We start from the raw sequence: 25931 nt of genomic DNA on the forward strand, positions 1-25931 counted from the left end.
GTGGGAAGGGAAGTGATATTTAACAGCTCTGCTGTGATGCTCTTTGCCGCCTCCTGCTGGCTAGGAGTGATATTCCCAACAGTAATTAATGATGATCCGTGGACTCACCGTGTCATTAGAAAGAAAACATAACTATACACGTCTGGAAGATCACATCACAGAGAACAGCGACTACTGACCTAATGTGTTGCACAAAGATAGGAGGGCGACTGTCCCTCATCGGTAATACGTCTTACTCACTGCCCTGTGTAGTCAGATCTTAGTATATCGTCACTGTACTGTCAGTAGCGCCTTAGTCACTGCCCTGTGTAGTCAGATCTCAGTATATCGTCACTGTACTGTCAGTAGCGCCTTACTCACTGCCCTGTGTAGTCAGATCTCAGTATATCGTCACTGTACTGTCAGTAGCGCCTTACTCACTGCCCTGTGTAGTCAGATCTCAGTATATCGTCACTGTACTGTCAGTAGCGCCTTACTCCCTGCCCTGTGTAGTCAGATCTCAGTATATCGTCACCGTACTGTCAGTAGCGCCTTACTCCCTGCCCTGTGTAGTCAGATCTCAGTATATCGTCACTGTACTGTCAGTAGCGCCTTACTCCCTGCCCTGTGTAGTCAGATCTCAGTATATCGTCACCGTACTGTCAGTAGCGCCTTACTCCCTGCCCTGTGTAGTCAGATCTCAGTATATCGTCACCGTACTGTCAGTAGCGCCTTACTCCCTGCCCTGTGTAGTCAGATCTCAGTATATCGTCACTGTACTGTCAGTAGCGCCTTACTCGCTGCCCTGTGTAGTCAGATCTCAGTATATCGTCACTGTACTGTCAGTAGCGCCTTACTCGCTGCCCTGTGTAGTCAGATCTCAGTATATCGTCACTGTACTGTCAGTAGCGCCTTACTCCCTGCCCTGTGTAGTCAGATCTCAGTATATCGTCACTGTACTGTCAGTAGCGCCTTAGTCACTGTCCTGTGTAGTCAGATCTCAGTATATCGTCACTGTACTGTCAGTAGCGCCTTACTCCCTGCCCTGTGTAGTCAGATCTCGGAATATCGTCACCGTACTGTCAGTAGCATCTTACTCACTGCCCTGTGTAGTCAGATCTCGGTATATCGTCACCGTACTGTCAGTAGCGCCTTACTCACTGCCCTGTGTAGTCAGATCTCAGTATATCGTCACTGTACTGTCAGTAGCGTCTTACTCACTGCCCTGTGTAGTCAGATCTCAGTATATCGTCACTGTACTGTCAGTAGCGCCTTACTCGCTGCCCTGTGTAGTCAGATCTCAGTATATCGTCACTGTACTGTCAGTAGCGCCTTACTCCCTGCCCTGTGTAGTCAGATCTCAGTATATCGTCACTGTACTGTCAGTAGCGCCTTACTCGCTGCCCTGTGTAGTCAGATCTCAGTATATCGTCACTGTACTGTCAGTAGCACCTTACTCACTGCCCACATTTAATAAAATATTGCTTCTCCCAGATAATCCCAACAACAAGTTCTATGATTTTACCTTTAACAGCTTCTGGGGTCCATCCGCAGCTCTAACACTTAGCTTGTGCAACAGTTGAACTGAAGGAGAAAATGATAAACAATCAGTGACAAACATCTCTTCGGAGACAACGACAACATGACATGAGTAAGGAGGTGGGGAAAGTCAAAGGCATCAGTTGGGGGTGAGCTAGACACATGAGTAAGGGTTAAACACCCGAAATGTCGCCTGTATTTTGGATGTCCTTGTTTCAATAAAATTGGATAATTACTTCATGGTGCTGTGGGAATTTGTTCTACCTTTCATGAGCTAGACACACCAGGGAATAGCAGAGGTCAGTGATTGGTGGGGGGGGGGGGGGGGCACAGAGCGCTGCAGCCTGGTGATGGGCAGTTGTAGAACATTCCCCTGCCGTTGCCTAACACGGGGTACAGTCAGGAAAGCCCATCCGATACAATAACCTATAAACGTTGCTCTGTAACAGACATCTAGCAGCGCCACCACATATGGTAGAGAGCGAATAGTGTTATTTATGGAGCTATCAAACCTCCCATGGGTATCCAACTGCCCAATCAGAGGCTAAACTGTAACAGAGACACAGCTGGTACACTCGGGTTCATTTATAAACATTTGCCAACTTATTGAATGAAGGGATCTAGCACAGGGAACAGAAAAATATGTCGCTCATTTAAAGCTATATACTGTATGTAACAACCAGAAGTTCATCTAAGAAACCTAACTGCTGGTTATTATGCAGTGTGTCGGCTCATATACAGCACAGTGACAGATTATACAGACCGGCATAATGATAAAAACACAGATGATAGACACAGTGTCTGTTGTTAATGGCAATCGGCAAGAAATATATGCGGTAAACATAAAACGTGCTCCCTCTGAGTGTTAGTACAACAGAACCCTCTGATAACTACCTTTACACAAGCAGCCAGCTGTTATGTCACTCACCCATCAAGCCGCAGAATCGAGGAAAGGTTCGGGGGATGCGTGTTTGAGGATTCACCTCAATTAGAACATTCCTCTGGGTGTGAATGTAGACCTGTAGCAACCCAGCCCTGTTTAGCGGACTGTCCATGAGCATCAACAAGCTCTGCAGGAGAGAACATATGCACAAGTAATCAATACACTGATAATCTGGTAATACACCGATACACACACTCCCTAGTAACGCCCTCATCACTGGTAATACACCGATACACACACTCCCTAGTAACGCCCTCATCACTGGTAATACACCGATACACACACTCCCTGGTAACGCCCTCATCACTTGTAATACACCGATACACACACTACCTTAATAACGCTCTCATCACTGGTAATACACCGATACACACACTCCCTGGTAACGCCCTCATCACTGGTAATACACCGATACACACACTCCCTAGTAACGCCCTCATCACTGGTAATACACCGATACACACACTCCCTAGTAACGCCCTCATCACTGGTAATACACCGATACACACACTCCATGTGAAAACGCCCTCATCACTTGTAATACACCGATACACACACTACCTTAATAACGCTCTCATCACTGGTAATACACCGATACACACACTCCCTGGTAACGCCCTCATCACTGGTAATACACCGATACACACTCCCTTAGTAACGCCCTCATCACTGGTAATACACCAATACACACACTCCCTTAGTAACGCCCTTATCACTGGTAATACACCGATACACACACTCCCTGGTAACGCCCTCATCACTGGTAATACACCGATACACACACTCCCTAGTAACGCCCTCATCACTGGTAATACACCGATACACACACTCCCTAGTAACGCCCTCATCACTGGTAATACACCGATACACACACTCCCTTAGTAACGCCCTCATCACTGGTAATACACCAATACACACACTCCCTTAGTAACGCCCTCATCACTGGTAATACACCGATACACACACTCCCTGGTAACGCCCTCATCACTTGTAATACACCGATACACACACTACCTTAATAACGCCCTCATCACTTGTAATACACCGATACACACACTACCTTAATAACGCTCTCATCACTGGTAATACACCGATACACACACTCCCTGGTAACGCCCTCATCACTGGTAATACACCAATACACACACTCCCTTAGTAACGCCCTCATCACTGGTAATACACCGATACACACACTCCCTGGTAACGCCCTCATCACTGGTAATACACCGATACACACACTCCCTGGTAACGCCCTCATCACTGGTAATACACCGATACACAAATCTAGTCATGCGCCCCCGACAGGCGCACGGGCGCTCACTGCTAATCTAGTCATGCGCCCCCGACAGGCGCACGGGCGCTCACTGCTAATCTAGTCATGCGCCCCCGACAGGCGCACGGGCGCTCACTGCTAATCTAGTCATGCGCCCCCGACAGGCGCACGGGCGCTCACTGCTAATCTAGTCATGCGCCCCCGACAGGAGCACGGGCGCTCACTGCTAATCTAGTCATGCGCCCCCGACAGGCGCACGGGCGCTCACTGCTAATCTAGTCATGCGCCCCCGACAGGCGCAAGGGCGCTCACTGCTAATCTAGTCATGCGCCGCCGACAGGCGCACGGGCGCTCACTGCTAATCTAGTCATGCGCCCCCGACAGGCGCTCACTGCTAATCTAGTCATGCGCCCCCGACAGGCGCACGGGCGCTCACTGCTAATCTAGTCATGCGCCCCCAACAGGCGCACGGGCGCTCACTGCTAATCTAGTCATGCGCCCCCGACAGGCGCACGGGCGCTCACTGCTAATCTAGTCATGCGCCCCCGACAGGCGCTCACTGCTAATCTAGTCATGCGCCCCCGACAGGCGCACGGGCGCTCACTGCTAATCTAGTCATGCGCCCCCGACAGGCGCTCACTGCTAATCTAGTCATGCGTCCCCGACAGGCGCTCACTGCTAATCTAGTCATGCGCCCCCGACAGGCGCACGGGCGCTCACTGCTAATCTAGTCATGCGCCCCCGACAGGCGCTCACTGCTAATCTAGTCATGCGCCGCCGACAGGCGCACGGGCGCTCACTGCTAATCTAGTCATGCGCCCCCAACAGGCGCTCACTGCTAATCTAGTCATGCGCCCCCGACAGGCGCACGGGCGCTCACTGCTAATCTAGTCATGCGCCCCCAACAGGCGCACGGGCGCTCACTGCTAATCTAGTCATGCGCCCCCGACAGGCGCACGGGCGCTCACTGCTAATCTAGTCATGCGCCCCCGACAGGCGCACGCGCGCTCTCTGCTAATCTACTCATGCGCCCCCGACAGGCGCACGTGCTCACTGCTAATCTAGTCATATGCACGCTCACTGGTAATCTAGTAATGCACACACAGGACAGGAGCACGCTCACTGGTAATCTAGTAATGCACACACACGACAGGCGCACGCTCACTGGTAATCTAGTAATGCGCACACACACGACAGGCGCACGCTCACTGGTAATCTAGTAATGCACACACACGCGACAGGCGCACACTCACTGGTAATCTAGTAATGCACACACACGACAGGCGCACGCTCACTGGTAATCTAGTAATGCACACACACGACAGGCGCACGCTCACTGGTAATCTAGTAATGCACACACACGACAGGCGCACGCTCACTGGTAATTATTATTATCATCATCAGGTATTTGTAGAGCACCAACAGATTCCGCAGCGCTGTAAACATAGTCTGTGTACAGGATAGCTTTTGTAGGGGTCAAGTGGGTAGAGGGCCCTGTCGAGAGTTTCACTGTTGTAGTCGGCTCTTATGAAGCGATCTGTAAACAGCTGGGCCCATAGGCTTACAATCTAAGGGGTTCAAGGGGAAAGCAATGGCGTTAGGAAAGGTTAGTGTTGATTGTATGCATCCCTGAATAGTAGAGTTTTTAGGGAGTGCTTGAAGCTGTAAAAACTAGGGGAGAGTCTTATGGAGCGAAGCAGGGAATTCCACAAGATGGGGGCCAATCTGGAGAAGTCCTGTAAATGGGAATGTGAGGAAGTAACAGGAGAGGAGGAGATCCTGAGCTGATCGAAGGGGACGGGAGGGAGAGTATCTAGAGACAAGTTCTGAGATGTAGGGGGGAGCAGTGCAGTTGAGAGCTTTATATGTCAGGGTGAGGATTTTGTGTTTAATCCTAGAGGCAAGAGGAAGCGAGTGAAGGGATTGGCAGAGAGGTGCAGCAGATGAAGAGCGACGAGTAAGGAAGATGAGCCTGGCAGAGGCATTCATAATGGATTGTAAAGGAGCTATGCGGCAGCTAGGTAGACCAGAGAGGGCGGAATTGCAGTAGTCCAGGCGAGAAAGGATGAGAGAGTGGATTAAAATCTTGGTTGTATCTTGTGTAAGGAAATGTCAAATTTTAGCAATGTTTTTAAGGTGGAAGCGGCAGGCTTTAGCCAAGGACTGGATGTGAGGAGTGAAGGAAAGATCTGAGTCAAGTGTGACCCCAAGACATCGGGGGTGCGGGGTAGGGGTAATGATGAAATTATCAACAGTTATAGAAATTTTGGGGGTGAAGACATTGGGAGAAGGGGGAAAAATAAGGAGTTCAGTTTTGGAGAGATTTAGCCTAAGATAGTGAGAGGACATCCAAGATGAGATGTGAGAAAGACAGTTAGTGACATGGGTTAGTAAGGAAGGAGGTAGGTCTGGTGAAGAGAGGTAGATTTGGGTGTCATCGGCATACAAATGGTATTGAAACCCATGGGACTTTATTAAGGAACCTAGTGACGACGTGCAGATTGAAAAGAGAAGGGGTCCAAGTACAGAGCAAGAGAGACTAGGCCGCTGCAGAGCGTGACGTAGAGGGGAGAGTCCTATTGCTGCCAAGCCGATAGCCGTGAGGTGCAAATCAAACGCGGCTAAGCGCAAACCGCAAAAAATGTGTAAGAACAAGGAGAAAATGCAGCACTCGGGGGACACCAACTTGATATTAAAAGGCAAAACTTTATTCCATAGTTTAAAAATACAGGTAGGATCAGGGAATTAACCCCTTATGCGTTTCGTGCTCCGCCTGAGCACTTAGTCATAGGGATGTTTGCTAAAACCGGACATGGCCTATTTAAAGGCACAGTGTCCAATCAAGCAATGTGTCAGAAAGATTTAAAAAAACAATAATATAAAAGCATGTTAACATTGAACATGATCATCTTGCAATATGAATGTATGAATCAGCCAAACATCAGTGAATATTAAATGTAAAAATAAACAATTTTGTATCATATCAAAATTCCATAGTATTAAATGCAACAACACACTGTTTCAAAAAGACAATATAAACATAGATCTTGTAACAATTAATCAGCTAAAGACACTATACGTATAGAAAAGCTTTTACCCAATACATTAAACTAACCTAGTACGTTTATGTTACGTAGAAACTGAAATCGTTGCCATATTGTTTAATGAATACTAGAAAAAATCATCATAGCAGTGTGTTACATAACACTGAACATGGTTAGTAATGTTAAATAAGGTATGTGTCTTGGGATGAATTGATAACCAAATAGCATAGTGTGACATAGTAAAGCTGGAAAAAGATATTAGCCTATGAATAGACTCATATCCCACTCCTTATTTAAACCCTCAGGGGTAACCGTTCTTAATTTATATATCCAGTACATTTCTTGTTTGAGTAACATTTTGTTTCTGTTTCCCCCTCTGGTCGGTGGATAAATTTTATCAATGACTTTAACTGTCATATTAAATTTATTTGTCATATGTATGCTGAAATGGTGCCGTGCAATTGCTGAATTTTTATTATACATTTTAGTGTCATATATGTGTTCTCTCATACGAGATCTTAGTTCTCTACTAGTCTGACCTGTGTATTGCATGTGACAAAGATTACACTCAAGTAAATATACAACATAGTGGCTTCTGCAATTTGCATAGAAACCAATGTTGTAACTTTCAAGGGTTACAGTGCTTGAGAAAGTTTCTCCTCTGCTTATAATGTCACAGGTTGAACACGGGCCAGTGCCACATTTAAAAGTGCCCTTTTTATGTAGCCATGTACCTGTTCTCTGTTTCTTGGAGGACACTAAGCTTGGTGACAATTTATTGGCCAAAGTGGGCGCCCGTCTGGGAACAAATTTACATTTATCAATAATCCCACTCAGTATCTCATCTTGTTGTAAGATTTGTAAGTTTCTCTTTAGGATACCACATACCTGGTTATACTGATTAGAGTATTCAGTTGAGAAAACAATAGGAAAATCTGCAAAATCCCTGTTATCTTTCTTTTGTTTCGATAGCAGGCCCTGTTGTGTATTAACACTAGCCTGTCGGATACTGTTTTCCAAAAGCTTAGTGTTATACCCTCTTTTAGTGAGTCTATTTTTGAGCGCTGCTGCCTGTTTTTGAAAAAGTTCATCCGAGTTCGTGTTTCTCCTAAGTCTCAAAAATTGGGCCCTGGGTATTGACCTAATTAAGTGTGGTGGATGACAAGATCTCGCATGCAAGATAGAGTTTAAGGGTACATTGTTAATCACAGCTCATAAATAAGTGAGAGTGGGGACACCATAACAAAAGTATAAGTATATATATTATACTTAATAAGGTTACAAGGATCAGTTACATTTTTTCAATATGGAACAGGAAGAAGCCAACATCAGTGAAACCATTTTTAATATAGCAAGTAGAAAGGATTTTTTTGAAAAAATATTCATGACAGGAGGAAGTAATGGAGAAAAAGTATTGGATTTAAAGGGACTCTTTAACCAATTTGAAAAGCTATTGTTAACGGATGTGGGACATTGTTTCATTTACCCATTACATTGATGTGCAGAGAATCCCCAGGGGACTTAGAATTAACAAATTCCCCACTTTTGACCTGGAAGACAGTACTCTACAGCAAGAATGGAATGATGCCCTAACCACTTGTTCTCTTACACTGATGGGAATCATTAACAAAAGCAAGACCCTAAAGAGAGACAAGCTAAAGGATAAGATTGAGAATGTCAAATCAGACTTTTAAATGTGGCACTGGCCCGTGTTCAACCTGTGACATTATAAGCAGAGGAGAAACTTTCTCAAGCACTGTAACCCTTGAAAGTTACAACATTGGTTTCTATGCAAATTGCAGAAGCCACTATGTTGTATATTTACTTGAGTGTAATCTTTGTCACATGCAATACACAGGTCAGACTAGTAGAGAACTAAGATCTCGTATGAGAGAACACATATATGACACTAAAATGTATAATAAAAATTCAGCAATTGCACGGCACCATTTCAGCATACATATGACAAATAAATTTAATATGACAGTTAAAGTCATTGATAAAATTTATCCACCGACCAGAGGGGGAAACAGAAACAAAATGTTACTCAAACAAGAAATGTACTGGATATATAAATTAAGAACGGTTACCCCTGAGGGTTTAAATAAGGAGTGGGATATGAGTCTATTCATAGGCTAATATCTTTTTCCAGCTTTACTATGTCACACTATGCTATTTGGTTATCAATTCATCCCAAGACACATACCTTATTTAACATTACTAACCATGTTCAGTGTTATGTAACACACTGCTATGATGATTTTTTCTAGTATTCATTAAACAATATGGCAACGATTTCAGTTTCTACGTAACATAAACGTACTAGGTTAGTTTAATGTATTGGGTAAAAGCTTTTCTATACGTATAGTGTCTTTAGCTGATTAATTGTTACAAGATCTATGTTTATATTGTCTTTTTGAAACAGTGTGTTGTTGCATTTAATACTATGGAATTTTGATATGATACAAAATTGTTTATTTTTACATTTAATATTCACTGATGTTTGGCTGATTCATACATTCATATTGCAAGATAATCATGTTCAATGTTAACATGCTTTTATATTATTGTTTTTTTAAATCTTTCTGACACATTGCTTGATTGGACACTGTGCCTTTAAATAGGCCATGTCCGGTTTAAGCAAACATCCCTATGACTAAGTGCTCAGGCGGAGCACGAAACGCGTAAGGGGTTAATTCCCTGATCCTACCTGTATTTTTAAACTATGGAATAAAGTTTTGCCTTTTAATATCAAGTTGGTGTCCCCCGAGTGCTGAATTTTCTCCTTGTTCTTGTCCAAGTACAGAGCCTTGAGGTACCCCAACAGAAAGTAGTAACGGGGCAGAGGATGCTCCGGAGAAGGCTACACTAAATGTACGGTTAGTCAGATAGGAAGAGAACCACGAGAGAGCGGTGTCACAGATGCCGAAGGATTGGAGGGTTTTGAGCAGAAGAGGGTGGTCAACAGTGTCAAAGGCTGCAGACAGGTCAAGGAGGATAAGCAGAGAAGTGGCCTTTGGATTTTGCTGTAAGTAGGTCATTGGTAACCTTGACAATTGCTGTCTCTGTAGAGTGATGGGAACGAAATCCAGATTGCAGTGGGTCAAGAAGAGAGTTTAGTGTAAGGAAATGGGATAGACGTGCGTAAACTAGATTTCCGAGGAGCTTTGAGGCAAGAGGGAGTAGAGAAATAGGGCGGTAATTGGAAGGGGAGGTTGGATCAAGGGAAGGTTTTTTGAGGATAGTTGTGATCAGTGCATGTTTTAGAGATGATGGAAATATACCAGTGCTGAGGGAGAGGTTGAAAATGTGTGTGAGTATGGGGTTCAGGGTAGAAGAGAGGGAGGGGAGTAGCTGTGAGGGGATGGGGTCGAGGGGACAGGTAGTGAGGTGGGAGGACAGTATAAGGGCAGAAACTTCATCCTCATTAACAGGGGCAAAAGAGCTGCATTTTTGGATATTTGGGTTTTGGGTGATCGTGAGCTTTTGAGGGGGTGGGAGATTGGAAGTATGTTGAGAGCTGATTTCGCTTCAGATGGAGTCAATTTTGTTTTTGAAGTGGCTTGCAAAATCTTGAGCTGAGAGAGAGGTTGTGTTAGGAGGTGGGGGTGGGCGGAGAAGAGTGTTGAACGTAGAGAACAGAAGTTTAGGGTTAGAGGAAAGAGTAGAGATGAGATTAGAAAAATATTGTTGCTTATAAAGATTAAAGGGACAGTCTAGGCCAAAATAAACTTTCATGATTCAGATAGAGCATGTAATTTTAAACAATTTTCTTTTATCACCAATTTTGCTTTGTTCTCTTGGTATTCTTAGTTGAAAGCTTAACCTAGGAGGTTCATATGCTAATTTCTTAGACCTTGAAGCCCACCTCTTTCAGATTGCATTTTAACAGTTTTTCACCACTAGATGGTGTTAGTTCACGTATTTCATATAGATAACACTGTGCTTGTGCACAAGAAGTTATCTGGGAGCAGACACTGATTGGCTAGACTGCAAGTCTGTCAAAAGAACTGAAAAAGGGGCAGTTTGCAGAGGCTTAGATACAAGATAATCACAGAGGTTAAAAGTATATTATTATTACTGTGTTGGTTATGCAAAACTGGGAAATGGGTAATAAAGGGATTATCTATCTTTTAAAACAATAAAAATTCTGGTGTAGACTGTCCCTTTAAGGGCAGAATAGTAGGAGTTCAGGATGAACTTGTAGTGAAGAAAGTCAGCTGAACGCCGAGATTTCCTCCAATGTCGCTCAGCAGTATGGGAGCATCTGCGTAGGTATCGTGTCAGAGGAGTATGCCAGGGCTGAGGATGAGAGTGTGGTTTCTGAGATAAGGTTGGAGGGGCCAGAGTGTCAATGACCGATGTAAGGGTGGAATTATACTGGCAGATAGATTGGTCAAGGCAGGAAAAGGAGGTGATGGATGAGAGGAGATGTTTGAGAGAGCTAGCGAGCTGATGCAGATCTAGTGACTTAGTACTTCTGTGAAATTTGGTGTGACGGGTAGAGGGAGGGGGAGTTGTAGGTAGGGAAGTGATGTTGCAAGTTAGGAGATGATGGTCAGAGAGAGGAAAAACAATTTATGCTTACCTGATAAATTTATTTCTCTTGTGGTGTATCCAGTCCACGGATCATCCATTACTTGTGGGATATTCTCCTTCCCAACAGGAAGTTGCAAGAGGATCACCCACAGCAGAGCTGCTATATAGCTCCTCCCCTAACTGCCATATCCAGTCATTCGACCGAAAACAAGCAAGAAAAAAGGAGAAACTATAGGGTGTAGTGGTGACTATAGTTTAAAATTTAAAAATACCTGCCTTAAAATGACAGGGCGGGCCGTGGACTGGATACACCACAAGAGAAATAAATTTATCAGGTAAGCATAAATTATGTTTTCTCTTGTAAGGTGTATCCAGTCCACGGATCATCCATTACTTGTGGGATACCAATACCAAAGCTAAAGTACACGGATGAAGGGAGGGACAAGGCAGGTACTTAAACGGAAGGTACCACTGCCTGTAAAACCTTTCTCCCAAAAATAGCCTGAGAAGAAGCAAAAGTATCAAATTTGTAGAATTTTGAAAAAGTATGAAGCGAAGACCAAGTCGCCGCCTTGCAAATCTGTTCAACAGAAGCCTCATTTTTAAAGGCCCATGTGGAAGCCACAGCTCTAGTAGAATGAGCTGTAATCCTTTCTGGAGGCTGCTGTCCAGCAGTCTCATAGGCTAAGCGGATTATGCTTCTTAGCCAAAAAGAAAGAGGTTGCCGAAGCCTTTTGACCTCACCTCTGTCCAGAGTAGACAACAAACAATGCAGATGTTTGACGAAAATCTTAGTAGCTTGTAAGTAAAACTTTAAAGCACTAACCACGTCCAGATTGTGTAATAGACGTTCCTTCTTTGAAGAAGGATTAGGACACAAAGATGGAACAACAATCTCTTGATTGATATTCTTATTAGATACCACCTTAGGTAAAAACCCAGGTTTGGTACGCAAAACTACCTTATCTGCATGGAAGATCAGATAAGGAGAATCACATTGTAAGGCAGATAACTCATAACTCTACGAGCCGAGGAAATAGCTACCAAAAAAAGAACTTTAAGAACCAAATTTAAACTCCAAGGTGGAGCAACAGGTTTAAACACAGGCTTGAATCTAACTAAAGCCTGACAAAATGCCTGAACGTCTGGGACATCCGCCAGACGCTTGTGCAAAAGAATAGATAGTGCAGAAATCTGTCCCTTTAAGGAACTAGCTGACAATCCTTTCTCCAATCCTTCTTGGAGAAAGGATAATATCCTGGGAATCCTGACCTTACTCCATGAGTAGCGCTTGGATTCACACCAATAAAGATATTAACGCCATATCTTATGATAGATTTACCTGGTGACAGGCTTTCGTGCCTGAATTAAGGTATCAATGACTGACTCGGAGAAACCACGCTTTGATAAAATCAAGCGTTCAATCTCCAGGCAGTCAGCCTCAGAGAAATTAGATTTGGATGGTTGAAAGGACCTTGAAGTAGAAGATCCTGTCTCATCGGCAGAGTCCATGGTGGAAAGGATGAAATGTCCACCAGATCTGCATACCAAGTCCTGCGTGGCCACGCAGGCGCTATCAAGATCACTGATGCTCTCTCCTGCTTGATTTTGGCAATCAGACGAGGGAGCAGAGGAAACGGTGGAAACACATAAGCCAGGTTGAAGGACCAAGGCGCTGCTAGAGCATCTATCAGCGTTGCCTTGGGGTCCCTGGACCTGGATCCGTAACAAGGAAGCTTGGCGTTCTGGCGAGACGCCATGAGATCCAGTTCTGGTTTGCCCCAACAATGAACCAATTGTGCAAACACCTCCGGATGGAGTTCCCACTCCCCCGGATGAAAAGTCTGTCGACTTAGAAAATCCGCCTCCCAGTTCTCTACACCTGGGATATGGATAGCTGATAGATGGCAAGAGTGAATCTCCGCCCAGCGAATTATCTTTGAGACTTCCAACATGGCTAGGGAACTCCTTGTTCCCCCTTGATGGTTGATGTAAGCCACAGTCGTGATGTTGTCCGACTGAAATCTGATGAACCTCAGTGTCGCTAGCTGAGGCCAAGCCTGAAGAGCATTGAATATCGCTCTTAGTTCCAGAATGTTTATTGGAAGGAGTTCTCCTCCTGAGTCCACGATCCCTGAGCCTTCAGGGAGTTCCAGACTGCACCCCAACCTAGAAGGCTGGCATCTGTCGTTACAATTGTCCAATCTGGCCTGCGAAAGGTCATACTTTTGGACAGATAGACCTGAGATAGCCACCAGAGACGAGAATCCCTGGTCTCTTGATCCAGATTTAGTAGAGGGGACAAATCTGTGTAATCCCCATTCCACTGACTGAGCATGCAGAGTTGCAGCGATCTGAGGTGTAGGCGTCCAAAAGGCACTATGTCCATTGCCACTACCATTGAGCCGATTACTTCCATGCACTGAGCCACCGAAGGGCGAGGAATGGAATAAAGAACACGGCAGGAATTTAGAAGTTTTGATAACCTGGACTCCGTCAGGTAAATTTTCATTTCTACAGAATCTATCAGAGTACCTAGGAAGGAAACTCTTGTGAGGGGGGATAGAAAACTCTTCCTCGTTCACCTTCCACCCATGCGACCTGAGAAATGCCAACACTATGCCCGTATGAGACTTGGCAACTTGGAAGTTTGATGCCTGAATCAGGATGTCGTCTAAATAAGGGGCCACTGCTATGCCCCGCGGCCTTAGGACCGCCAGAAGCGACCCCAGAACCTTCATAAAAATTCTTGGGGCTGTAGCTAACCCAAAGGGAAGAGCTACAAACTGGTAATGCCTGTTTAGGAAGGCAAACCTGAGAAACCGATGATGATCTTTGTGTATTGGAATGTGAAGATAAGCATCCTTTAAACCCACTGTAGTCATGTATTTGTTTAAGATCTTTAGATCCAAAATTGGTCTGAAGGTTCCCTCTTTTTTGGGAATCACAAACAGATTTGAGTAAAATCCCTGTCCCTGTTCCTCCCTTGGAACTGGATGGATCACTCCCATAACTAGGAGGTCTTTTACACAGTGTAAGAATGCCTCTCTCTTTATCTGGTTTGCAGATCATTGAGAAAGGTGAAATCTCCCTTTTGGAGGGGAAACCTTGAAGTCCAGAAGATATCCCTGGGATATAATTTCCAACGCCCAGGGATCCTGGACATCTCTTGCCCACGCCTGGGCGAAGAGCGAAAGTCTGCCCCTACTAGATCCTTTACCGGATAGGGGGCCGTTCCTTCATGCTGTCTTAGAGGCAGCAGCAGTTTTTTTTGGCCTGCTTACCCTTGTTCCAGGTCTGGTTAGGTCCCCAGACCGTCTTGGACTGAGCAAAAGTTCCCTCTTGTTTTGCATTAGAGGAAGTTGATGCCGCATTTGCCTTGAAATTTTGAAAGGCACGAAAATTAGACTGTTTGGCGCTTGATTTGGACCTATCCTGAGGAAGGGCATGACCTTTTCCTCCAGTGATATCAGCAATAATCTCCTTCAAACCAGGCCCGAATAGGGTCTGCCCCTTGAAGGGAATGTTAAGCAGCTTAGACTTTGAAGTAACGTCAGCTGACCATGATTTAAGCCATAGCGATCTGCGCGCCTGGATAGCAAAACCAGAATTCTTAGCCGTTAGTTTAGTCAAATGAACAATGGCATCAGAAACAAAAGAATTGGCTAGCTTAAGTGCTCTAAGCTTGTCAAGTATGTCATCCAATGGAGTCGCTACCTGTAAAGCCTCTTCCAGAGACTCAAACCAGAACGCCGCAGCAGCAGTGACAGGAGCAATGCATGCAAGGGGCTGTAGGATAAAACCTTGTTGAATAAACATTTTCTTAAGGTAACCCTCTAACTTTTTATCCACTGGATCTAAGAAAGCACAACTGTCCTCGACAGGGATAGTAGTACGCTTTGCTAGAGTAGAAACTGCTCCCTCCACCTTAGGAACTGTCTGCCATAAGTCACGTGTGGTGGCGTCTATTGGAAACATTTTTCTAAAAATAGGAGGGGGAAAGAAGGGCACACCGGGTCTATCCCATTCCTTAGTAATAATTTCTGTAAACCTTTTAGGTATTGGAAAAACATCAGTGCACACCGGCACTGCATAGTATTTATCCAGTCTACACAATTTCTCTGGCACTGCAATTGTATCACAGTCATTCAGAGCAGCTAAAACCTCCCTGAGTAACACGCGGAGGTGTTCAAGCTTAAATTTAAATGTAGAAATATCAGAATCAGGTTGCATCATCTTCCCTGAGTCAGAAATATCACCCACAGAAAGAAGCTCTCCTTCTTCAGCTTCTGCATATTGTGAGGCAGTATCAGACATAGCTCTTAAAGCGTCAGTATGCTCTGTATTTCGTCTAACTCCAGAGCTATCTCACTTTCCTCTAAATTCAGGTAGTCTGGCTAATACCGCTGACAGTGTATTATCCATGACTGCCGCCATGTCTTGTAAAGTAAACGCTATGGGCGCCCTAGATGTACTTGGCGCCATTTGAGCGTGAGTCCCTTGAGCGGGAGTCGAAGGGTCTGACACATGGGGCGAGTTAGTCGGCATAACTTCCCCCTCGTCAGATTCCTCTGGTGATAAATTTTTTAAAGACAGAATATGATCTTAATTGCTTAAAGTGAAATCAGTACATTTGGTACACATTCTAAGAGGGGGTTCCACAATGGCTTTTAAACATAATGAACAAGGAGTTTCCTCTATGTCAGACATGTTTGTACAGACTAGCAATGAGACTAGCAAGCTTGGAAAACACTTTAAATCAAGTTAACAAGCAAATATAAGAAACGGTACTGTGCCTTTAAGAGAAACAAATTTTGTTAGAATTTGAAACACAGTGAAAAAAGGCAGTAAATCAAACGGAATTTTTACAGTGTGTATAATAAGCTAACAGAGCATTGCACCCACTTGCAAATGGATGATTAACCCCTTAGTTCAAAAAACGGATCAAAAAAACGATATAAACGTTTTTTAACAGTCACACCAAACTGCCACAGCCTTGCTGTGGGCCTACCTTCCCCAACAAACGATTTTGGAAAGCCTAAGAGCCCTTTAGAGATGTCCTATAGCATTCAGGGGACTCCTGGAGGAAGCTGGATGTCTCAGTCTGTAAAAGTTACTGCACAAAAAAAGCGCTAAATTAGGCCCCTCCCACTCATAGTAACACAGTGGAAAGCCTCAGGAAACTGTTTCTAGGCAAATTTAAGCCAGCCATGTGGAAAAAAACTAGGCCCCAATAAAGTTTTATCACCAAAGTATATATAAAAACGTTTAAACATGCCAGCAAACGTTTTATATTGTAAATATAAAAGAGTATTACCTCAGAAAGTAAGCATGATACCAGTCGCTATTAAATCACTGTATTCAGGCTTACCTTAAATAAATTTGGTAACAGCAGCATTTTCTAGCATTCACATCTTCTAGAAAAATCTTAACTGCACATACCTCATAGCAGGATAACCTGCACGCCATTCCCCCGCTGAAGTTACCTCTCTCTGTGAGAACAGCAATGGATCTTAGTTACAGCCTGCTAAGATCATAGAAATCACAGGAAGATTCTTCTATTTTTCTGCCTGGGACAAAATAGTACAACTCCGGTACCATTTAAAAATAAACTTTTGATTGAAGCAAGATAACAGCTACATTTCACCACTTTCCTCTTACTACCTCCATGCTTTTTGAGAGTTGCAAGAGAATGACTGGATATGGCAGTTAGGGGAGGAGCTATATAGCAGCTCTGCTGTGGGTGATCCTCTTGCAACTTCCTGTTGGGAAGGAGAATATCCCACAAGTAATGGATGATCCGTGGACTGGATACACCTTACAAGAGAAAGGGGAGTTTGTTAAATTTGAAAGAGTGCATCGATAGGTGAAAATCAGATCAAGGGAATGACCATCTTTGTGAGTGGGAGAGTCAGTCCATTGTGACAGGCTGAAAGAGGAAGTCAGTTGAAGAAGTTGTATTGCAGAGGAGGCATTGGGATTGTCAAGAGGAATGTTAAAGCCGCCAAGAATGAGGGCAGGGGTGTCTGAGGAAAGGAAATAAGGAAGTCAGGCAGCAAAGTGATCTAAAAATTGAGTTGGGGAGCCAGGGGGGCGGTATATGACTGCAACACGTATAGAGAGGGGAGAGAATTACCGAATCATGTGTGCTTCAAATGAAGAAAATGTGAGTGAAAAGAAGGGCTGTATTTGTTGGAAGGTGCAACAAGAGGAAAGTAAAATACCGATGCCACCTCCTTGTCTATTGCCAGACCTAGGAGTGTGACTGAAATGGAGACCCCCATGTGACAGTGCAGCAGTGGATGCTGCGTCTGAAGCAGAGAGCCAGGTTTCTGTAAGAGCCAGAAGGTTAAGAGAGTGGGAGATAAAGAGATCATGGATAAAAGTGAGCTTGTTGCAAACAGAGCGAGAGTTCCAGAGTGCACAAGTGAAGGGGGAGGGGTTTTTAGATGTAAGAGGAATGCGATTAAGGTTACCAGAGTTTAGTTTATGAAGTCTATTGAAAGGAACACAAGGATGTGAAAGGCTAGGAGGTTGTGAGGGACCAGGATTAGGGGAGATGTCGCCAGCAGCTAGTATGAGCAAGAGGGAGAGTGACATAAGATGAGAAGCAGATTTGTAGTAATGAGACTTTTTTGGCTGAAGTGAAGGGGGGAGAGAGAGTATTTAGGAATAGGTAGAGTTCATGAGTACAAAAGTAAGGTGAGTATAAGAGAGATGGGCTAATGAACAGTGCAGGTGGAGAGGGAGAAGGCGTAAGTGAGTAATGTAGTTTGTTATAGAGACAAGAGGTAGCAAAAAGGAATATGAAGATATTGAGCATTATTATGAAAGTGGGAGCCAAGTAAACACATAAGACACAGTGTTACAGCAGCACTTGCAAAAGGATACAATGAGATACATAAAACACAGTATTACAAGAGTACTTGCCTTGTGTCTTGCCCCTTGGTAATCTAGTAATGCACACACACGACAGGCGCACGCTCACTGGTAATCTAGTAATGCACACACACGACAGGCGCACGCTCACTGGTAATCTAGTAATGCGCACACACACGACAGGTGCACGCTCACTGGTAATCTAGTAATGCGCACACACACGACAGGTGCACTCTCACTGGTAATCTAGTAATGCACACCCACGACAGGCGCACGCTCACTGGTAATCTAGTAATGCACACACACGACAGGCGCACGCTCACTGGTAATCTAGTAATGCACACACACGACAGGCGCACGCTCACTGGTAATCTAGTAATGCACACACACGACAGGTGCACGCTCACTCGTAATCTAGTAATGCACACACGACAGGCGCACGCTCACTGGTAATCTAGTAATGCACACACACGACAGGTGCAAGCTCACTCGTAATCTAGTAATGCACACACGACAGGCGCACACTCACTGGTAATCTAGTAATGCACACACGACAGGCGCACGCTCACTGGTAATCTAGTAATGCACACCCGACAGGCGCACGCTCACTGGTAATTATTAATATTATCGGTTATTTGTAGAGCGCCAACAGATTCCGCATCGCTAATCTAGTAATGCTCTGACATATAGGACACACTGATGATGTTGTGCAGAAACACAAATGGTGATGATTTCCTCACACACTTGTGATGTACAAATACTGTGGTGACTTGTTTGGGCCCCAGTAACATAGGGCCACATTTCCATGATGCATGAAATACTATGACTCGCATCTTTGTGAGATCCGTTAGTTACTTTATATCGCTGCACATACCTGATGTGTGATGTCTGGTCGCACCTCGCCCGGATCTCGCCCATTCTTTAGTAGTTGATTCTTGTGCTGGTCACAGTTCAGCAGCTCATATGTCTTCCCAACCTAACATAAAAAAACATGTTATTGACACGTGCACAGTGGAGCGCGAGTACATCTCATGGTCAAATACATGGACGAGAAAAGGCGCCCATAGAGTTTGTAATTTTCTCAAACCAAAAAATAAATAGAATATACTTATATTGGATATGTACACAATTATCGATGTAAGCTTTAATCTTTTCCTAATAAACAGATCCCAAAAACAGCAGTAGACAGTGCGAATACATTTAATATAAAATACGCTTGCCATATGAAACCAACGGTGAAATCCATTCTCTTAGATCGATATACAATTGCTTATTGAAACATATTTGTGATAACTAATCATCATCCATATTGAGACAGAACATTAAAATCATGTTAAAATTGAAGAAGCAACAAGATACGGTTAAACTTGACATTTTAACAACGTATACAATGTTTCATTATTGCAATATACATTCATTATTTTGCTGCCTTTAGCTGGAAAATACATCTAAAATTGTGTGTGTTTGACTTTCATCCAGGAAGGCTCAGTTTAATACTTTTAGGCAATTTATGTGAGCTTTTGTTTACTTTTCCCTCCCTCAGCTTCGATGGTGTTGCATGCCTTTAAAAGGTGGATTATCAGTTTTGCATCAACAATCGTGATAAGAAAATCTTTCTTTGCAATAGTAACTAAGCTGAATCAATGCTATCCCTTTATTACCCATTCCGCGGTTTGGCATCAACCAACACTTCTAATATACTTTTTACCTCTATGATTAAAGTGAAGGTTAAGTTTGAGGCTTCTTCTTTCATTATTCCATTGTATGCATAAAAGATATAGAGTCGCTATTTTTTTTTTTTTATACTTTGTTTTTTCCTTACCGTTCACTCCTAATCTCCTCCCATTAGTTATTTCCTGGTTTTTGATGCATTGACGTATAGAGCGGTCCCACCCGCTCTATACGTGTCCAGTAGGATCGTGCACGGAAAATAGCAAAAAAAACTGCACATGCGCATCTTTCTCTGACTCTCATCAATGCGCATGTGGTAATCACGTCCACATGCGAAACGGGGCCGCGCTCGCTGTGACAATGTCAACAGAAACACTTTTTAAAAAAGTGGTTTAAAATTGCATGCCCTATCTAAATCATGAAAGTTTAATTTTGACTAGACTGTCCCTTTAAGGAAATACAAGAGGGCAGGCTATTCAGTCTTCACATGTGCAAACAGAGTTTGCACTATATCTGAATATTAGTTTGTGATTGGCTAGCAAAGATTCTTTTGTTCTGGGCGAGAAGTAAATCAGTAAAAAGAACGAACATAAACCAATATACTCATTTCACAAAATAAAGCTGTAGTTTTCATTGCAAAATTATTCTTGTATATGAAGGTTCATAATCATGTAGTTTACAATTTGTGTGAAATGTTCCTTTAAACCTGTAAGCAGTCACTATTTTACAGCCACAGTGAATGTAGCCAGACATCATGCAATGCGTTTCAGAGCACCGTCCTTCACAAGAAGACGAGCCTTCCTCTGGGTACCCCCATAACACGAGCCTTCCTCTGGGTACCCCCATAACACGAGCCTTCCTCTGGGTACCCCCATAAGACGAGCCTTCCTCTGGGTACCCCCATAAGACGAGCCTTCCTCTGGGTACCCCCATAAGACGAGCCTTCCTCTGGGTACCCCCATAACACGAGCCTTCCTCTGGGTACCCCCATAACACGAGCCTTCCTCTGGGTACCCCCATAACACGAGCCTTCCTCTGGGTACCCCCATAACACGAGCCTTCCTCTGGGTACCCCCATAACACGAGCCTTCCTCTGGGTACCCCCATAACACGAGCCTTCCTCTGGGTACCCCCATAACACGAGCCTTCCTCTGGGTACCCCCATAACACGAGCCTTCCTCTGGGTACCCCCATAACACGAGCCTTCCTCTGGGTACCCCCATAACACGAGCCTTCCTCTGGGTACCCCCATAACACGAGCCTTCCCCTGGGTACCCCCATAACACGAGCCTTCCCCTGGGTACCCCCATAACACGAGCCTTCCCCTGGGTACCCCCATAACACGAGCCTTCCTCTGGGTACCCCCATAACACGAGCCTTCCTTTGGGTACCCCCATAACACGAGCCTTCCTTTGGGTACCCCCATAACACGAGCCTTCCTCTGGGTACCCCCATAACACGAGCCTTCCTCTGGGTACCCCCATAACACGAGCCTTCCCCTGGGTACCCCCATAACACGAGCCTTCCCCTGGGTACCCCCATAACACGAGCCTTCCCCTGGGTACCCCCATAACACGAGCCTTCCTCTGGGTACCCCCATAACACGAGCCTTCCCCTGGGTACCCCCATAACACGAGCCTTCCTCTGCGTACCCCCATAACACGAGCCTTCCTCTGCGTACCCCCATAACACGAGCCTTCCTCTGCGTACCCCCATAACACGAGCCTTCCTCTGCGTACCCCCATAACACGAGCCTTCCTCTGCGTACCCCCATAACACGAGCCTTCCTCTGCTTACCCCCATAACACGAGCCTTCCTCTGCGTACCCCCATAACACGAGCCTTCCTCTGCGTACCCCCATAACACGAGCCTTCCTCTGCGTACCCCCATAACACGAGCCTTCCTCTGCGTACCCCCATAACACGAGCCTTCCTCTGCGTACCCCCATAACACGAGCCGGAGAGCAGCAACAAGACGGTCATATTAGGCGATAGAGGCTTCAAGATACAGACAACTATAAAAATTATAAAAAGAGACAGTCGCGGCTCAGAACCCACACAGACTGGCAATGAAGCTGCATAACCAGTGCTCATATACACCAAAAATGCAGGGACCCAGCAGCAGACAGCATAATGCTGAGCCCTCAGGTACACCGACAGTGCAGGGACCCAGCAGCAGACAGCATAATGCTGAGCCCTCAGGTACACCGACAGTGCAGGGACCCAGCAGCAGACAGCATAATGCTGAGTCCTCAGGTACACCGACAGTGCAGAGACCCAGCAGCAGACAGCACAATGCTGAGTCCTCAGGTACACCGACAGTGCAGGGACCCAGCAGCAGACAGCACAATGCTGAATCCTCAGGTACACCGACAGTGCAGAGACCCAGCAGCAGACAGCACAATGCTGAGTCCTCAGGTACACCGACAGTGCAGAGACCCAGCAGCAGACAGCACAATGCTGAGTCCTCAGGTACACCGACAGTGCAGGGACCCAGCAGCAGACAGCACAATGCTGAGTCCTCAGGTACACCGACAGTGCAGGGACCCAGCAGCAGACAGCACAATGCTGAGTCCTCAGGTACACCGACAGTGCAGAGACCCAGCAGCAGACAGCACAATGCTGAGTCCTCAGGTACACCGACAGTGCAGAGACCCAGCAGCAGACAGCACAATGCTGAGCCCTCAGGTACACCGACAGTGCAGGGACCCAGCAGCAGACAGCACAATGCTTAGTCCTCAGGTACACCGACAGTGCAGAGACCCAGCAGCAGACAGCACAATGCTTAGTCCTCAGGTACACCGACAGTGCAGGGACCCAGCAGCAGACAGCACAATGCTTAGTCCTCAGGTACACCGACAGTGCAGGGACCCAGCAGCAGACAGCACAATGCCGAGTCCTCAGGTACACCGACAGTGCAGAGACCCAGCAGCAGACAGCACAATGCTTAGTCCTCAGGTACACCGACAGTGCAGGGACCCAGCAGCAGACAGCACAATGCCGAGTCCTCAGGTACACCGACAGTGCAGGGACCCAGCAGCAGACAGCACAATGCCGAGTCCTCAGGTACACCGACAGTGCAGTGACCCAGCAGCAGACAGCACAATGCTGAGTCCTCAGGTACACCGACAGTGCAGAGACCCAGCAGCAGACAGCACAATGCTGAGTCCTCAGGTACACCGACAGCCCAGCAGCAGACAGCACAATGCTGAGTCCTCAGGTACACCGACAGCCCAGCAGCAGACAGCACAATGCTTAGTCCTCAGGTACACCGACAGCCCAGCAGCAGACAGCACAATGCTGAGTCCTCAGGTACACAGACAGTGCAGTGACCCAGCAGCAGACAGCACAATGCTGAGTCCTCAGGTACACCGACAGTGCAGGGACCCAGCAGCAGACAGCACAATGCTGAGTCCTCAGGTACACCGACAGTGCAGAGACCCAGCAGCAGACAGCACAATGCTGAGTCCTCAGGTACACCGACAGTGCAGAGACCCAGCAGCAGACAGCATAATGCTGAGCCCTCAGGTACACCGACAGTGCAGAGACCCAGCAGCAGACAGCACAATGCTGAGCCCTCAGGTACACAGACAGTGCAGTGACCCAGCAGCAGACAGCACAATGCTGAGCCCTCAGGTACACCGACAGTGCAGGGACCCAGCAGCAGACAGCACAATGCTGAGTCCTCAGGTACACCGACAGTGCAGAGACCCAGCAGCAGACAGCACAATGCTTAGTCCTCAGGTACACCGACAGTGCAGTGACCCAGCAGCAGACAGCACAATGCTGAGTCCTCAGGTACACCGACAGTGCAGGGACCCAGCAGCAGACAGCACAATGCTTAGTCCTCAGGTACACCGACAGTGCAGTGACCCAGCAGCAGACAGCACAATGCTGAGTCCTCAGGTACACCGACAGTGCAGAGATCCAGCAGCAGACAGCACAATGCTGAGTCCTCAGGTACACCGACAGCCCAGCAGCAGACAGCACAATGCTGAGTCCTCAGGTACACCGACAGTGCAGGGACCCAGCAGCAGACAGCACAATGCTGAGTCCTCAGGTACACCGACAGCCCAGCAGCAGACAGCACAATGCTGAGTCCTCAGGTACACCGACAGCCCAGCAGCAGACAGCACAATGCTGAGTCCTCAGGTACACCGACAGTGCAGGGACCCAGCAGCAGACAGCACAATGCCGAGTCCTCAGGTACACCGACAGTGCAGGGACCAAGCAGCAGACAGCACAATGCTGAGTCCTCAGGTACACCGACAGTGCAGAGACCCAGCAGCAGACAGCACAATGCTGAGTCCTCAGGTACACCGACAGTGCAGGGACCCAGCAGCAGACAGCACAATGCCGAGTCCTCAGGTACACTGACAGTGCAGGGACCCAGCAGCAGACAGCACAATGCTGAGTCCTCAGGTACACCGACAGCCCAGCAGCAGACAGCACAATGCTGAGTCCTCAGGTACACCGACAGTGCAGGGACCCAGCAGCAGACAGCACAATGCTGAGTCCTCAGGTACACCGACAGTGCAGGGACCCAGCAGCAGACAGCACAATGCTTAGTCCTCAGGTACACCGACAGTGCAGGGACCCAGCAGCAGACAGCACAATGCCGAGTCCTCAGGTACACCGACAGTGCAGAGACCCAGCAGCAGACAGCACAATGCTTAGTCCTCAGGTACACAGACAGTGCAGGGACCCAGCAGCAGACAGCACAATGCTGAGTCCTCAGGTACACTGACAGTGCAGGGACCCAGCAGCAGACAGCACAATGCTGAGTCCTCAGGTACACCGACAGTGCAGTGACCCAGCAGCAGACAGCACAATGCTGAGTCCTCAGGTACACCGACAGCCCAGCAGCAGACAGCACAATGCTGAGTCCTCAGGTACACTGACAGTGCAGGGACCCAGCAACAGACAGCACAATGCTGAGTCCTCAGGTACACCGACAGTGCAGGGACCCAGCAGCAGACAGCACAATGCTGAGTCCTCAGGTACACTGCAAAACACGATAGTCAGCAGCACTGCTTTAGGTTAAGACCTTTAATTACACAAACTGGTAGCCAGCATACAAACAAGTACGGATAGACCGATATATCGGAGGGGTCGATTTTTAGGGCTAATATTTGGAATTTCTGAAATATTGTATCAGCCAGAAACTTATCGTTATTAGCGATATGGAGCAAATCAAAAGAGATTTAGCTCTGTGTACTTCAGGGAAACTATGTAGTTTTAGGTGGCACAAATCATCTATAGCACATATAAGCTGGGCATAGCATCTAATAAAAGCACTGAGAGTCCAAAGCCCAGGTGTTCCTGGGAGCTCAGTTACCAAACTACCATACCCCCAATGGCAGCCTGTAGATGGACTGGCATAAACAAACACATATGATTTGTGAAATGGAAAATATGATCTTTAAGTGGCACTTAAAGGGACAGTCAAGTCCCAAAAAAAAAAAACTTTAAAATTACATTCCCTATGTGAATAATGAAACAACTTTCCAATTTACTTTTATCACCAATTTTGCTTTGTTCTCTTGGTATTCTTAGTTGAAAGAGTATAACATCTTCCTTTGCCTACCAGCAAGTCAGTAGTGATGGGCAGCTACAGGAGAACAATGCCTGTAGTTTCGGGGGTACACAGAAGTTGAAATCAACTCCAATCAAGATAAGTACAAATGTAATTATTTGTAATAGTGAAACAGACTAATTTGCTTGACGGCTGGGTATAAAACTTTAATCTTGTCAGAGTATATGAATATTATGATGAATATTACATATGTGTACATATATATGTATATATATATATATGTATATTTTATACACTGTATATGATAGATGAGACCTCAGGATTAATTGAACATGAGTTTGTTGAACACAGCTTCTAATACACGTCTATCAGGATTGACGATCAGCAGAGCCTTTTGAAGCACGACCCCTGTAGTGTAAAACACACAAACATTTCTTTTCTAAAGGAAATAGCTCAGTGACCCTATTCATTTGACTATATATGCAGAGTTTTATAACTTCAGAACATTTGGTGATGTGAGAAAAGAATG

At 45.8% G+C, this 25931-nt stretch overlaps 1 protein-coding gene across 1 annotated transcript in view; it reads right to left on the reverse strand.

Moving 5' to 3' along the window:
- Positions 1-25931, reverse strand: part of LOC128640331 (ribosomal RNA small subunit methyltransferase NEP1) — an 86005-nt gene that overhangs the window by 27708 nt on the left and 32366 nt on the right. The window contains exons 2-4 of the mRNA XM_053692823.1: positions 19071-19172; positions 2447-2588; positions 1505-1563 (exon numbers count right to left, since the gene is read on the reverse strand). Coding sequence (XP_053548798.1) covers positions 1505-1563; positions 2447-2588; positions 19071-19172 — 303 coding nt within the window. The remainder of the gene's footprint in view (positions 1-1504; positions 1564-2446; positions 2589-19070; positions 19173-25931) is intronic.

This window comes from Bombina bombina, chromosome 9 (assembly GCF_027579735.1).
Source record: "Bombina bombina isolate aBomBom1 chromosome 9, aBomBom1.pri, whole genome shotgun sequence".
NCBI classification, from domain to species: Eukaryota; Metazoa; Chordata; class Amphibia; order Anura; family Bombinatoridae; genus Bombina; species Bombina bombina.